We start from the raw sequence: 17,624 nt of genomic DNA on the forward strand, positions 1-17,624 counted from the left end.
CAAAAATCTTCAAAATGAAGAAATCAATGACCAAATTAAAAATTCAAAGGAGCTGGGTGCAGTGATGTACTCCTATAATCCCAACGGCTCAGGAAGCAAAGCAGGAGGATTACCAACCTCAGCAACAGCAAGGCACAAAGCAATTCACTGAAACGCTGTATCCAAATAAAATACGAATAATAAGGCTGGGGGTATGGCTCAATGGTTGAGTGCCCCTGAGTTTAATCACCGGTATACAAAAAAAAAAAAGGAAAACATCATTAGCAGATGAGACCACTTGGAAGGCAGATTTCAGACAATGAAGACAAAATATATAATCTTGAACATAAAGTCCATAAACTACAGAGAAAAATGTTAAGGAACCATGAAGAGAATTTTCAAGAAATATGGGAAAACATGAAAAGATCAAATTTAAGATTTACTGGGATACATGAAGGCTCAGAAACACAAACTAAAGGAATGCACATTTTTGTCGATGAAATAATATCTGAAACTTCCCAAATCTTAAAAAATGAAATGCAAGATAAAATACGGGAGGTATAAAGGATTCAAAACATACAAAAATACAACAGACCCACATCAAGGCACGTTATTATGAAAATGCCTAACATACAGAAAAAGGATATTTAAAGGTGCCTAGAGACAAATGACAGGTCACATTTAGAGAGAAAACAATTGATTTCAGATGATTTGTCACCCAGATGCTAATTAAAACTAGGACGTCTTGGAATAATATATACCAAGCTCTGAAAGAAAATGGATGTCAACCAAGAACAGTATACCCAGCAAAATTAACCTTCGTATTTGAAGAAGAAATAAAAACCTCCCATCATAAAAAAAAAGTTAACAGAATTCACAACTAAAAAGCCTGCACTACAAACATTACTCAATAAAATATTTCATAAAGAAGAAATTAAAATTAAATAAAAACTAACAGAAGGAGGAACTACACTACAATAATCAATCTAAGTAGAAATTAATACAAATTAAAAACTAGAAATGAAAAAAAAACGGGGTAGAACAAAGGTCATCACTCAATAACAGCAATGACTATAAATGGCCTAAACTCATCAATCAAGACATAGACTAGCAGATTAGATAATAAAATAAGACCTCAAAATGTGCTGTCTCCAAGAGACTCACCTCATAGGCAAAGATATCCACAGAATAAAGAACATGAAAAAAATGTCATTCACATATATCTTGTTAAAAACAGGGGTTTCTATCCTATCAGATGAAGTGAGCTTAAAGCCCACATTAAAAAGAAGGGACAAATGTTGAGAGCCACAGCCAGATCAAGATGGTGCCTGCCATTTTGGCAGAAGGAGTGGTTCCTGCTGCCTTCGGTGCCCGCTATCTTTGAGCTCTTGCAAGTTCCTAGAGAATTCGCATGGGTTGGTTGAGTTCTGGTTGGGCTCTAGAGGAGTTCCTAGAGAGTTCACGTGGGTGGAGTTCACGGTTGAGTTCCAGTTGAGTGCTCTCAAAGTTCCCCAAGTTCTGGTGGAGTTTGCGTGGGCAGCGTGCCCGTGAGTTCTAAAAATAAAGTTCGTCCTGCTTGAATCTTCAAGTGGCTCGTGATTTGTGCCTGCCAGGCACCATCTTAACCTTACGGTTGCTCTCAACAGACAAAGAAGAATTGCCAAAGCAATCTTAGTGAGAAAAGGGAAACAGGAAGCATCACAATATCAGACCTTACATTATACTACAAATCTCAGCTAACAGAACAGCATAGTATTGGCACTAAAACAGACATGTAGTCCAATGGGATAGAATAGAAAACAGAGACAAACTCACATAAATACACTTATCTCATCTTAGACAAAGTGACCAAAACCCTACACTGGAGAAAAGATAGCCTCTTCAACAACTAGTGCTGGGAAAACTGGAAATGCATATGTACTACAAGGAAATTTAGCCCCCATCACTCAAGGTGGATCAAGGTCATAGGCATCTGAACAGAGCTCCCACACCTATTAGAAGAAAATGCAGTCCCAATTCTACATCATGTCACCTTAGGAACCAACTATCTCAACAAGATTCCGAAAGCACAAGAAATAAAATCAAGAATCAATAAAAGGGATGACAACAAACTGAAAAGCTTCTTCAACAGTAAAGGAAACATTCAAGAATGTAAACAGAAATCCTAGCGAATGGGAGAAAATCTTTGCCACTTACACTTCAGATAGAGCACGAATCTCCGGGATATATAGAGAACTCGAAAAACTCAAAAACAAAAAACCAATAACTCAATTGATAAATGGATAAAGAACTAAACACGGACTTCACAGAAGAAATATGAATGGTCAACAAATATTTTAAAAATTCAATATTTCTAGAACTTACAGAAATGCAAAATAAAACTATACTTAGATTCCATCTCACTCTAGTCATAATGGCAATTATCAAGAATTCACATAACAAAAAATGTTGGCGAGGATGTGGGGAGAAAGGTACTGTCATACATTACTGGTGGGGTTGCAAATTGGTGCAACCACTATGGAAATATAGAGATTATGGAGATTCCTTAGAAAACTGGTAATGAAATCACCATTTGACCCAGTTATCCCACTCCTTGGTGTATACCCAAAAGACTTAAAATCAACATAGTTCAGCAACACAACTACATCAATATTTACAAGAGCTCTATTCACAATAACTAACCTATGGAACCAATCTAGATGCCTTTCAACAGATGAATGGATAAAGAAAATGTGCTGTATATACACAATGGAATATTACTCGGGCATAAAGAAGAATGGAAAAAAATCACAAAATTTTCTAAACCTTATACATACCCATATTTTTTTCTCATTTCTATGATTTTTGAAGCCACTTATTTTTCGAAGATCAGTTTTTTGAAGTCTAGGGTGTTAGATTAGTAATATTCTAGTTTTCTTTTGCATTCTTTTACTTTTACATTTATTTTTAACTTAAAAAAATTTTTCTTCACATATAGTTTTCTTTATCCCTTGATTTTTTTCTCTCTTACTCCGAAAACAGCCAATTTCTATTGTTCTCTCTTTCACTCTTCCTTTTTACTCCTATATTCACTCCTCCTCCCTCATTATCATCACATCCAATATCACTGTTTTTTTCCCTGCCTACCATTTGAAATTGTAATTCCTTTTGCAAACTTGCTGTTTTTAATGTAGAAAAAAGCTAATCATATCCTTTCTGTTTACTGTGATAATTAAAATTATAGACATCATAGTAAGAAACATTCAGAGACACTATAAGTCCAACAGGTAGAAATTCTACTGCCTCTATTTATAATATTACATGGAAGGACACACAAAACAATAAAAAAGCAGAACAGATTGCCTCACACAATCCATGTTACTCTGGTAATAGAATCCACCAACACCACAGAGGAAGAAATGCCAGAAAAATAATTTAAAATATACATAAAGTAATCTGCAAAATAAAAGACAGTAAAAGGAGAGAAAACAGAGAGACAAGTAAGAAGTGAAAGAACACTACTAGCAAAGCTAGGGATAGTAGGAATGTACCTCAACACTGTAAAAACTACCTATGCTAAAACCAAGGCCACATTATTCTAATTGGAGAAAGATTGAAAGCATTCCCACCAAGAACTGGAACATGACTCTTTCACCACTTTCATTCAAACCCATCCTTGAAACTCTAGTCAGAGCAATTTTTTAGACAAAAGTAAGAAATTAAAGGGATATAAATAGGAAAAGAAAAACTCAAACTATCCCTACTTCCCATTATTCTATATGTAGAAGACACAAAAATCTCCACCAGGAAACTTCTAGAACTAATAAATGAATTCAGTAAAGTATCATTAACACACGTAAATCAACTGCATTCCCATGCATCAGTGATGAATAAACTGAAATCAGGAAAACTATCCCATTCACAGTAGCATAAAAAAAAAAATAAAATAAAACGTTCTGGAATCAATCTAACAAAAGAAGGGAAAGACCTGAACAATGAAAACTACAGAATACTAAAGAAGGAAACTGACAAAGACCTTAGAAGATGGAAAGATCTCCCATGCTCTTGGATAGGCAGAATTAATACTGTCAAAATGGCCATACAACCAAAAGCACTACATAGATTTGATGAAATTCCTATCAAGATTCTGATGATGTTCTTCACAGAAATAGAAAAAGCAGTCATGAAATACATTTGAAAAAATAAGAGACCCAGAATAGCCAAAGCAATTGTGAGCAAGAACAGTGAAACAGAAGACTTTACAATATCAGATCTTAAATTACAAAAATGGCAAGGTATTGGCACCAAAATAAATAAATAAACAAGCATGAAGACCAACAGTACAGAATAGAAGACACTGCACTGGGACAAACCGACATAAATCATGTTCTCTCACAGTAGACACAGGCACCATGAACCTATACTGGAGAAAAGATAGCCTCTTCAATAAATGGTGCTGGGAAAACTAGAAATCCATATGAACAAAATGAAATTAGACTATGTCTCTCACCCCACACAAAACTCAGTTCAATGTGAATCAAGGACCTAGGCACTAAAATGAAGACCCTGCACCTACTAGAAGAAAATGTAGGCCCAAATCTCCATCGTGTCATCTTAGGAACTACCTTCCTAAACAAGACTCCCAAAGCACAAGAAATAAAATAAAGAATCAATAAATGGGATGGCAACAAACTAAAACCAAGCAAAGGAAACAATCAAGAATGTAAACAGAGATCCTAGACAATGGGACAAAATCTTTGACACCTGCACCTCAGACAAAGCATTAATCTCCAGGATATATAGAGAATTCAAAAAACTTAAAAACAATAAACTAAATAACCTAATCTATAAGTGGGCAAAGGAACTAAACAGGGACTTCACAGAAAAAATACGAATGGTCAACAAATATGAAAAAGTGTTCAACTAAAACTACACTGAGATTCTCTCTCACGCTAGTCTGAATGGCAATTATCAAGAATTCAAGTAACAATAAATGCTGGTAAGGATGTGGAGAAAAAGGTACACTCATACACTGCTGGTGGGACTACAAATTGGTGCAACCACTCTGGAAAGCAGTTTGGAGATTCCTTAGAAAACTTGGAATGGAACCACCATTTGATGGAGTTATCCAACTCCTCGGCATATACCCAAAGGACTTAAAATCAGCATATTATAGTGATACAGCCACATCAATGTTCATAGCAGCTCAATTCACAATTATGGAACCAATCTAGGTGCCATTCAATAGATGAATAGATAAAGAAAATGTGGTACATATACACAAATGAATGCTACTCAGCCGTAAAGAAGAATGAAATTATGGCATTTGCCAGTAAATGGATGGAACTGGAGGATATCATGCTAAGTGAAATAAGCCAATCCCCAAAACCCAAATACCAAACAGTTTCTCTGATAGGCAGATGCTGACTCACAATAGGTGGAGAGAGTGGAGGGAGGCATGAAAGTTCATTTAATTGGGACAGGGGTAAGGCGGGGGGGCAAAGGAGGGGAGAAGGGAATGGGAAAGACAGTAGAATGAATGAGACATAACTTTCCTCTGTTTATATATGAAGACACAACAGTGTAACTCCACATAGTATACAATCAAAACAATGGGAAGTTATACTCTATATATGTATGATATGTCAAAATACATTCATTCTATATGGCAAAATACATTCTATTAGTCATGTATAACTAAAAAGAAAAATTTAAAAATATGAAATAAATAAATTGCTCTTAGTAAGCAGCATCTCAATTGATTGAATTTTGTATGTATTACTTTCAATTTACACTTGCTAAAGTTATGTTGAAGATAATTTTTCTATTTAAGAAAACTAATTTCAACAAACTATTTAATAGCAACATACTTCTGTAAAATAAGGCAAAAGAAAACTCACTGAAATAACATAGAAGGGGTCATGTCTAGAAAAACAACAGAACACACCCAAATAAAACTTAACATTCTGTGATCTATGTCTTCAGTATTTACTGGAATATTTTTAGATAGGCACAGACATTTTAAGTCACAGCAAATTTTTTTTTAATTTATAGTTAGTTATACATGACATAAGAATAGAATGCATTTTGACACACTGTGCACAAATGGAGCACAACTTCTCACTCGTTCAGCTATACATGGTGCAGAATCACACAGGTACTGTAGTCATACATGTATACATGGTAACACCCATCGCATTCCAATGTTCTTCCCACACCCATACCCTCTCCACTCCCCTCACTCCTCTCTGCCCAATCCAAAGTTCCTTCATTCTTGTCTATCCCCCTACATTAAGGACTGGCATCCACTTCAGAGAAAACATTCAGCCTCTGGCTTTGCAAGGTATCGGCTTATTTCACTTATCATGATATTCTCCAGCCCCATCCATTTACTTGCAAATGCCATAATTTCATTCGTCTTTAAGGATGAGTAACATTCCATTGTGTACCTATACCACATTTTCTTTAACATTTGACTTTATATAAACCTTAGATATCCTTAAAATGAACATATTTAAATACTCAATTCTTTTCATGTAAAGGTTACAATTCATTTTGGAAACTAGGGTGTAATAAACAGCACTGTACACAAAAAAATTATTTTGGTCCTGTAATTGATAAATATATTAGCACATAATTGAGATATCCATTTTCAGAAATGATTATTAAAACTGGTACTCACACATCAACTGTGACAAATCTGTACTCTTTCTTAATACATTAGAATATAAAATGTGGCTGAAATACAACATGTTATATACATAGAAATAAATATACTATCTATCACTATAAAACGTAATAAAGGATATATGAGGACTATGGATAAATAAAGGCAAAATGAACTTTACCAAGAATAAGAATAATAACATTAAAGTGGAACAATTTTATAAAGGAATTCATACCAAGACTATAGAACAACTTCTTTTTTTAATTACCTGGATCAATAGGCAACTTTCATTAAAATGTGAGCATTTACCTTACTAATTTAAAAGTTAAATACTATTAAAGAATTTAAAGCATTTTGGATTTTTAAAAATACCTATTTTTTTCTTTTAATAATAATAAAAAAAAATCAACAAAATACTCTGTAAAAATAAGATTACTGGGGCTTAGGGCTCAGCAGTAGCACACTTGCCTGCCATGAATGAGGCACTGGGTTCAATTCTCAGTACAGCATGTAAATAAATAAAATAAAGGTCTATCAACAACTAAAAAAAACTCTTTAAAAGATAATAAGATTGCTAATTAGAATGAGAAAGCAAAAAAATACTTTACAAACAATTGAAATATTTCACATTTTCAAGTGCAAAAATACTTTAATTTCTTTAATATATTAAAAGCATTATTTTTAACTAAAGTGATATGACTAGACAATATTACTAGAAAATATGACTTTTCTATAAATCTCTTTGAATTTAAGTAAAAATGACCTCCAACTAAAGCAACCCACACTGAATAAAAATAAGAACTAAAAAATAAGTTTCTTCCAAAATGTAGCTATGATGACAAACATTATAACTTTATATGTAATGCATATGCTTTGCTCAGTGGCTGTGAATACATTTGAAATTATTTAATACATGAATACTCAGGCCTTCATATTAAAAGCACCTCTTTTCTAAAACTTTTAAAAGGGGGGGTACACTTGCTCTTGCAGTATCTATTACAATCTGAAGCTACAACACCTTCTTAAACTTCAATGATATATCAACAATTACTATTTACAAAAAAAGACACGATAAACAAACACATTTAGACATTTACACTATAATATAGTTGATAGTACTAACATATGGACGTAAGACAGAAATATTTTCTTTTTCCTCCCTAAAATTATAAAATGAAAATTAACGTAAAACACATTTTAACATAAATGCTTACCAGCAAGTGGGGAATTTCAGAAATTTACCATAAAGAGCAGTGCTGAAGGAGGGAATAATTGGTACAGGTAAGCAGTAAGATCCACTAACATCCAAAGATGTCAGTCCTGCCTGAAAACCAAATATCTGGAAAAAAGAAAAGATCCAAATGTTCACCAAGTTTTAATACGCACAGGATAAAATGTCAGTTTCAATTTCCTGTAAAATAGATATATAATATGCTTCAATCTCTTTCTCTATTTCCAAAATTATCAACATTTTCTTTCGTTGATAAAAGAAAACTGAAAACTACAAGATATATTTCATTGATATCCCTAAAAGATCACCATCTTTTGGACTAATTTTTTAGGCTTCATATTTTATTTCTATATGTATTCTTTCTGTGTTGTTCTGTGATCTACTGAAATATACATCTTTTTCTATAAAAGGCTGACTGCATGTTCCACATTATAAATTATAAATTAGTATTATCTGACAAAAAGAGTATTAACTACAAGAACAATGTTTAAAGTGTCTTTTGCCTTCAAATTGGATTATGCACACACAACAAGTATATCCAAAAATATCCTAAAATATTAATTCTTTCTCCTTTATTCTATGAAAATGATAGTAAATTTGAGGTTCATACTCCAGGAAATTTGGTTCATGACATAAATTAATCTTTATATTAGGTATACACTTAAAAGGAGCAGATCACAATTTTTAAAAATCTCAAGAGCAATGCCTGAAATTCCTGGACACTGAATTTCTCATAATAGAAACATGTCAAACTGGAAAGGCCAACTGACAGCACTGCAAAATAAAGGGTTATTGTTTATGAATAAAATACAAAAGCAACTTAACCTCAATATTTATCTTCAGTCATTATATTTATTCTTGGATTTATAATGACTTCATGGATATTAAGCCACTTTAACATTTATACCAAATACATTAAAACATATTTAGAATTTCCTCATAACCAATTTTCAAAAACAAATTTATCCCGTTAGCATACAACAATGATCAATTTCTTAAAAAGAGGGCAGGAGGTATAGCTCAGTGGTAGAGAGCACTTCCCTACCATAAGGGAAGCCCTTGGATTTGCTCTCCAGCATCATAATAATAAAAATTTTTTTTAAAATTTACCTATTTTCAAATGGTTTCAAAAACCTATTATGCCCCTAACATTTATCAAATTCACAGTGTCAAAATTCATTCTTCTGAAATTAGTTTTCAATAACCAAAAAACAGAGTTTAGAGAATAAGACATCAGAAAGAATTACATTATCAGAGAAAACTGCTTTTTAATGGACGTACCCATCTAAATACTATCAAGAAAAATTCATAATGGTATATATTAATTCCTACAGTTCCTACTCTTAACAACTGGCAAGAATTATTTAAAAAACATGTTTCTAATACTAAATGACTGCTTTACATTTTAACTTAAAAATTAAACTATTTCATATTCATTCATTTTGAAAACCTTTTCAGGGCAACAAAGTGCAAACTACTATGCTGGGAACTGTATAATTTCGGCATTTCCTCCAAAAGGCCCAATATTTAAAAGGTTCTGAAATTTACACGTATATGACAACACAAAGCAAAATTATTAAAACAATGTCTATTCAGGAGGCTGAGGAGAAGGATTCCAAGTTTGAGGCCAGCCTTAGCAACTTAGCAAGACACTGTCTCAAAATAAAAAATAAAAACTGGAGGATGTAGCTTAGTGATAAAGCACCCATGGGTTTAATCCACAGTTACAAAAAATAAAAAAGTCTAACCTCTAACCTCCAAATATTTCTAGAGTTATGAATAAAGCTGAACAAAGGTAATACTGTATCACATAACAACTATGCTAAACTAGTAACTCTCTCAAAGTCACCAATTTATCTTTAAGCCCCCGCAGTATAATTATAGACACTATCATTAATAGTATTCAGAGGAAATTGGATGTAGAGGAGATCCCCTGCTGGTTATTTGCAGAATTACAAGGGACTCTGGGGAAACTAAATTATTCTATTAATTTAAAAAAATGTATATTATGCTTATGTGTTGTTCTGAGATGCTCCTAAGAAAATATTCAAGCAGATAAAAATTATAATGAAGAGAGGACTGCTGGACAAGGAAATTACCTTCTATATAGTCTCAAATGATTATATTTACAATAGTGATATTGTGCTTCCTATAATTCACTTTGGCAAAATATTATAAAATAAATCGTCAACTCTCTCTTTCAAAGTACAGCATTTAGATACATTGGAAGGACTTACATAATCTAATAATTTGTCGATAACCTTTGACTAAAGTTATAAATAGCTCATAGGGAAAAGGAAAACAAGCCCACTGTGAACTAAAGTTGCTGTCACAAACAATAGTTCACAGATTCAGAAAGCAACTAAAGTGCAGAATTCTAAAAACTAATTATTTGAAGTAGTAAAAATGCTATCAAGCAAAGAAAGTTAACAACCAATATAAGTTTTACCTAAAGACAAAATTGAATGAGTTAAAAAAAATTAAATTTAAAAAAAAACTGAATGAGTTAAACATTGTATTAAATTAAAAGATAAATAGAATGCCACATAACAACAACAACAAAAAAAAACCTCATTTGGCAAACTATAAAAATATATCATTGATATTTTAACATTTTATAACAATTGTTCTTAAAATAACACATCAAATACAAGAAACTAAAATAAACTTAGAAATACCAATAAAATAACTTCAAGAAGAAAAATTAAACATATAACATTGTAATATTAAAAAGAAAAAATATTGGAAAGCAGTATGGAGATTTCTTGGAAAGCTGGGAATGGAGCCACCATTTGACCCAGCTATTCCCCTTCTTGGTCTATTCCCTAAAGACCTAAAAAGAGCATGCTACAGGGACACTGCTACATCGATGTTCATAGCAGCTCAATTCACAATAGCAAGACTGTGGAACCAACCCAGATGCCCTTCAATAGACGAATGGATTAAAAAAATGTGGCATTTATACACAATGGAGTATTACGCTGCATTAAAAAATGACAAAATCATAGAATTTGCAGGGAAATGGATGGCATTAGAGCAGATTATGCTAAGTGAAGCTAGCCAATCCCTAAAAAACAAATGCCAAATGTCTTCTTTGATATAAGGAGAGTAACTAAGAACAGAGTAGGGACGAAGAGCATGAGAAGAAGATTAACATTAAACAGAGATGAGAGGTGGGAGGGAAAGGGAGAGAAAAGGGAAATTGCATGGAAATGGAAGGAGACCCTCAGGGTTATACAAAAGAACATACAAGAGGAAATGAGGGGAAAGGGAAAAATAATACAAGGGGGAGAAATGAAGGACAGTAGAGGGGGTAGAGAGAGAAGAGGGGAGGGGAGGGGAGGGGAGGGGAGGGGAGGGGGGATAGTAGAGGATAGGAAAGGTAGCAGAACACAACAGACACTAGTATGGCAATATGTAAATCAATGGATGTGTAATTGATGTGATTCTGCAATCTGTATATGGGCTAAAAATGGGAGTTCATAACCCACTTGAAGCAAAGTGTGAAATATGATATATCAAGAACTATGTAATGTTTTGAACAACCAACAATAAAAAAAATAAAATAAAAAGAAAAAATAATTAAAAGTATGAGATAACTATATTTATGTGGGTTTGTCTCAGTGTCTTCTGTTAAGTTCCACTGGTGTCCATGTCTGTTTTAGTACTAATACCATGCCATTTTTGTTACTATAGTTCTGTAGTATAACTTGAAGTCTGGTATTGTGATGTCTACCGCTTCATTTCTCTAAGAATTACTTTGGCTATTCTGGGCCTCTCATTTATCCAAATGAATTTCATGAGTGTTTCTTCTATTTCTATGAAGAGTGTCACTGGATTTTAATAGAAATGGCCTTAAATCTGTATAACAGTTTTGATAGTATGGCCATTTTGACAATATTAATTCTGCCTATCCAAGAGCATAGGAGATGTTTCCTTCCTCTAAGGCCTTCTTCAATTTCTTTCTTTAGTGTTCTATACTTTTCATTATAGAGGTCTAGCACCTCTTTTATTAGACTGATCACTAATATTTTATATTTTTAAGGCTATTGTGAATGGGATAGTTCTTCTAATTCTGTTTCAGTTTATTCATCACAGATGTATAGGAATGCAGTTAACTTACATGTGTTAATTTTATAACCTGCTATTTTGCTGAATTAGTTTATGAGTTGTAGAAGCTTTTTGGTAGAGATTTTTGCATGTTCTAAATAAGGAATCATGTCATATGGCAAATATGGATAGTTTGAGCTCTTCTTTTCTATTCATAAGCCTTTAATTTCTTTCTTTTGTCTAATTGCTCTGGGTAAGGTTTCAAAACTATGTTTGAAAAAAAAAGGGGTGAAAGGGCAGCCCTTTCTTGTTCCTGTTTTGAGAGGGAATGCTTTGATTTTTCTCAATTTAAAATGATGTTGGCCTTGGGTTACCATATATTGCTTTCACAATGTTGAGGTATGTTCCTACAAATACTAGTTTGTCTAGTGTTTTGAGCATGAATGGATGCTGAATTTTGTCAAGTGGTTTTTCTGAATATATTGAGAATATCATGTGATTCTTCTCTCAAAGTTTATTGATGTGATGAATTACATTCATTTATCTCCATATACTAAAACCAACCTTTCATCCTTAGGATGAACTGTACATAATCATGGTGCACTATCTTTTTAATATGTTTTTGTACAGGATTTGCCAGTATTTGATTAATAATTTTTCTTCTATGAGAATCAGGGATGTTGGTCTGAACTTTTCTTTCCTTGATGTGTCTTTGGTTACAGTTATCTCATATTAGACAAAGGCACCATAAACATATTGGAGAAAAATAGCCTCTTCAACAAATAGTGCTGGGAAAACTAGAAATCCATATGTAGTAGAATGAAATTGAACACTTCTACCCCTGCACAAAACTCAACTCAACGTGGATCAAGGACTTCAGCATTAGAACACAGACCCCGTGCCTATGAGAAAAAAATACAGGCCCAATTCTGCATAATATCAGTTTAGGAATCGACTTCCTCAAAAAGACTCCTGAAGCACAAGAAATAAAATCAAGAATCAATAAAATGAATGACAACACATGCGAGACCCTGGGTTTGATCCTTTACTCTTCACAGTAAAGGAAACAATCAAGTATGTAAACAGAGATCCTAGAGAATAGGAGAATATCTTTGCTATCCGTACCTCAAAACATTAATCTCCAGGATATATTTTTTAAAAACTTTAAAAAAAATTAACACCAAAAAATAATAATAACTCATTTAATAAATGGGCAAAGGAACTGAACAGACACTTCACAGAGGAAGAAATAAAATCAATCAATAAACATGAAAAAATGTTCATCATCTCTAGCAATTATAGAAATACAAATTAAAACTATACTAAGATTTCATCTCACTCCAGTCAGAATGACAATTATCAAGAATTCAAGTAACAATAAATGTTGATGAGGATGTCGGGGACAAGGTTAACTCATGCAGTGCTGGTGGTACTGCAAATTGCTGCAACTACTCTGGAAGCATTAAGGAGATTCCTTAGAAAACTTGGAATTGTAATAGTCCATTGTATGGATGTACTACATTTTATTTGTCCATTTGAACTGTTTGTATTATTTAGGTATGTGCATTCATATCTAGGTTTTTATTTCTCTTTGGCATACAATATCTAGGAATGGAATTGTTTGGTAACATGACAACTATATATTTTAAATTTTTTATTTGTTCTTTTTAGATATACATGACAATAGAGTAAATTTTTATAAATGAATTCAGCAAAGTAGCAATATATAAAATCAATACCCATAAACGAGGGGCTGGGGTTGTGGCTCAGCGGTAGAGCACTCGCCTCACACTTGTGAGACCCTGGGTTCGATCCTCACCACCACTTACAAAAATAAATAAGTAAATAATCAGGTGGGAAAAAATAATTTTAAAAATACCCATAAATTAAATGCATTTCTGTATATAAGTGATGGATCCACTGTTAGAGAAATTAGAAAAACCACCTATTCATAGAAGCCCTCCAAAATAAAATACTTGAGAATCAATCTTACAAAAGAGGTAAAAGACCTGTACAATGAAAACTACAGAACACTAAAGAAAGAAATTGAAGAAAACCTTAGAAGATAGAAAGATCTCCCATGCTCTTGAATAGGCAGAATTAATATTGTCAAAATGGCCATACTACCAAAACTGTTATACAGATTTAATGCAAATTCATATTAAAATCCCAATGACATTCTTCATAGAACTAAAAAAAAAAAAAAAAAAATCAGTTACAAAATTGATTTTGAAAAATAAGAGACCCAAAATAGCCAAAGCAATTCTTAGCAAGAGAAGTGAAACAGGATATATCATAATAGCAGATCTCAAACGATACTACAGAGCAATAATAACAAAAATGGCAAGGTATTGGTACCAAAAAAAACATGCAGACCAATGGTACAAAATACAAGACACAGAAACAAACGCACATAAATATGGTTATCTCAGGGTAGACAAAGACGCCAAAAACATATTGGAGGAAAAATAGCCTATTCAACAAATGGTGCCGGGAAATTGGAAATCCATATTTAGCAAAATGAAATTAAAACTCTCTCATCCTGCACAAAAATCAACTCAAAGTGGATCAAAGACTTAGACACTCAGACCCTGAGCCTAATACAAGAAAACATAGGCCCAAATTTTTATCATGCTGGCTTAGGACCTGACTTCCTTAACAAGACTCCTAAAGCACAAGAAGTAAAATCAAGAATAAATAAATGGGATGGATTCAAACTAAAAAGCTTCTTCTCAGCAAAAAAAAAAAAAATCAATAACATTATGAGAAACCCTACAGAATGGAAAAAAAAAATATATCTTTACCACACGCATATCAGATAGAGCAATAATCTCCAGGATATATAAAGAACTCAAAAAACTTAAAAATTTAAAAAAAAAAAAAAAAAAAAACCTTATCAATAAATGGGCAATGGAACCGAAAAGTTCACAGAAGAAGAAATATAACCTTTCAAGAAGCATGAAAAAAGTGTTCATCATCTCCAGCAATTAAAGAAATGCAAATCAAAACTACTCTAAGATTTCATCTCACTCCAATCAGAATGGCAATTATCAAGAATACAAGCAATAGTTAATGAGGATGTGGAGAAAAACGTACACTCTCATATTTGCTGGTGGGCATGCAAATTGGTACAACCACTCTGGAAAGCAGTATGGAGATGTCTCAGAATTCATGCCAACTCTCCCAATTAATAAATTCATTAAATGAATGGAAGTTAAAAAAAAATTCATCATATAGCTAGTACAATAAAAACAAAGTATAGAAAACTTGGAATGGAACCACCATTTGACCCAGTTATCCCACTTATCAGCATATAACCAAAGGACTTAAAATCAGTATACTACATTGATGCAACCACATCAATGTTTATAAGGAGCTCAGTTCACACAACAGCTAAACTATGGAACCAAATAGATTCACCCTTCAACAGATGAATGGATAAAGAAAATGTGATACATATACATGTAATGGAATATTGCTCAGCCATAAGGAAGAATGAAATTATGGCATTTGCAGATAAATGGATGGAGCTGGAGAATATCATGCTAAGTGAAATAAGCCAATTCCCAAAAAACAAAGGCTGAATGTTTTCTCTAATAAATAGATGCTGATCCATAAAGGGCGGGGGAGAGAGGGGGACAAATTAACTTTGAATTGTGCAGAGGGGAGTGAAGAGAGGGATACGGCAGTGGGTATGGGAAGAATGACAGAACCAGACAGACATTATCACCCTATATACATGTATGATTATACTACTGGTGTGACTCAGAACCATGTACAGCCAAAGGAATGAGAAGTTATGCTTCATCTGTGTACAATGTGTCAAAATTCATTCTACTGTTATGTATAACTAATTAGAATTTTAAAAAATTTTTAAACCTGTATTACAAAAAAAAATTCAATTACTACATTTCAAATTATGTCAACTTGAAACTTTGGAAACGTTTTTCTTCTTGTTCTTTTAAGTACCTACCATAATCCTTAATTTTGCCTACTAGCCTACAAAGCTAATAATATTTACTCTCTGACCCTTTAAACAAAAGCTTGCTTCACTCTTGCTATGGAGTATACATTGAAAATTGAAACAAATGAGTATTAGCATAGAACTACTTTCAAATTCATTAGATCCTACTAAAGTAATTTGCAAAATTACTTGCCTATCAATCAGTTGTATATGAAAGCACCATTTCCTCCCAAATCCCTAGGTGTTCTGATTCTATCTTAACAAACCTACTTGATCTCTCTTAAAGCATCTGTTTTACTTGATCCTTATGCATAACAAAGCCTTAAACTTATATATTATTTAACAGCTTAAGGTAAATTCACATAATTTTGTACATTTCAAATATGAGATGCCTTGAAAGGTCTTAGCTACTCAATGCCATACATAAAGCATGGATTTACAAGATAAATAAAATGAACTTATAAGGTACAGGCAAGTTTTATTTCTGATAAGAAGGGTTTGGGAAGATGTTGGTAAAAGGATATGAAACTTCAGTTAAATGAGAGGAAAGTTCATGAGCTCTGTTGTATAATATAATGATGATAGGTAGGTTATAAATTCTGAACTTTGAAAATTAATGAGAGATTGTGTTTTTACCACAAAAAAGGTATTGCATGTGTTAGCCAGATTAAGCCTTTCCACAATGTGTACATTTTTCAAAGTATGTAGCATGTAGTATGTGATGAACCCATTCACTGTCAATGAAAATAAGAGTTTTATCTTCTTATTTTCTACAAATTCATGCCAACTCTCCCAATTAATAAATTCATTAAAAGAATGGAAGTTAAAAGAATTCATCATATAGCTAGTACAATAAAAACAAAGTATAGAAAATTAAAACTCAAGCATTTGTCTGTTTTTAATGGAAAATTACAAAATAGGCCAAACATAGAACACACACAAATCCTCTATTATTATAACAATAAAACACTAAATATAAAATTTTGAAAACTTCCTCAAAGGTCACTGAAATCACAAGAAATATACACTGCTTTATACTTATTAACAAAATTGCATTTTGAGTCAATTTGAAATAGTCAAATAAACAACAGCTCTCTAGCAAATTCTGAAAGTATTAAAATGTACTAGGTCACATAAGTATAAAAAAATGAAACAAAAAAATTTGGGGAGGGACCAAGGATTGAACTCCGGGGTACTCGACCACTGAGCCACATTCCTAGCCCTACTTTGTATTTTATTTAGAGAGGGGATATCTCACTGAGTTGCTTAGTGCCTCACAGTTGCTGAGGCTGGCTTTGAACCTAGGATTCTCCTGTCTCAGCCTCCCAAGCCACTCGGATTACAGCTGAGCGGCACCACACCAGGCTAAAAAATGAAACAAAATATTTAAGACAAGCAGGACTTGAGGTTTTATTTCATAAAGTATTTAATACTCCAAATATCAATAAATGGTTTTCTTGCCTATGTTATACCAATTCCTATTCTGCTCAATAACTTACTTCTCCTAAAACATTAAACTTATCCATTATAGCTGTATTTAAACTAACCACAATAGAAAAGACAACTGGAAGGTATATGTAGCAAAAGTCCCTTTCTTGAAACATAATTGCTCACAGACTAGACTATAACTTTTACATTACACTGGAAATTCAAGTGAGCTTTAACACATTAACAAATAGAAATGATGAACAACTATTCCATTAACTTTCATGTCAGTATGGATGGTAACCATATTGGTGATCAAAAATTTGGTG

The 17,624-nt window shown here is 32.9% G+C and overlaps 1 protein-coding gene across 10 annotated transcripts in view; it reads right to left on the minus strand.

The window, feature by feature from the left end:
• Vps13b (vacuolar protein sorting 13 homolog B) overlaps positions 1-17,624 on the minus strand; it is a 757,361-nt gene that overhangs the window by 627,767 nt on the left and 111,970 nt on the right. For all 10 annotated transcript variants that reach the window (XM_071602212.1, XM_071602213.1, XM_071602214.1 and 7 more), the window contains one exon: positions 7,840-7,964. In XM_071602212.1, coding sequence (XP_071458313.1) covers positions 7,840-7,964 — 125 coding nt within the window. The remainder of the gene's footprint in view (positions 1-7,839; positions 7,965-17,624) is intronic.

The sequence above is a fragment of the Marmota flaviventris genome, chromosome 15 (assembly GCF_047511675.1).
Source record: "Marmota flaviventris isolate mMarFla1 chromosome 15, mMarFla1.hap1, whole genome shotgun sequence".
Lineage (NCBI taxonomy): Eukaryota > Metazoa > Chordata > Mammalia > Rodentia > Sciuridae > Marmota > Marmota flaviventris.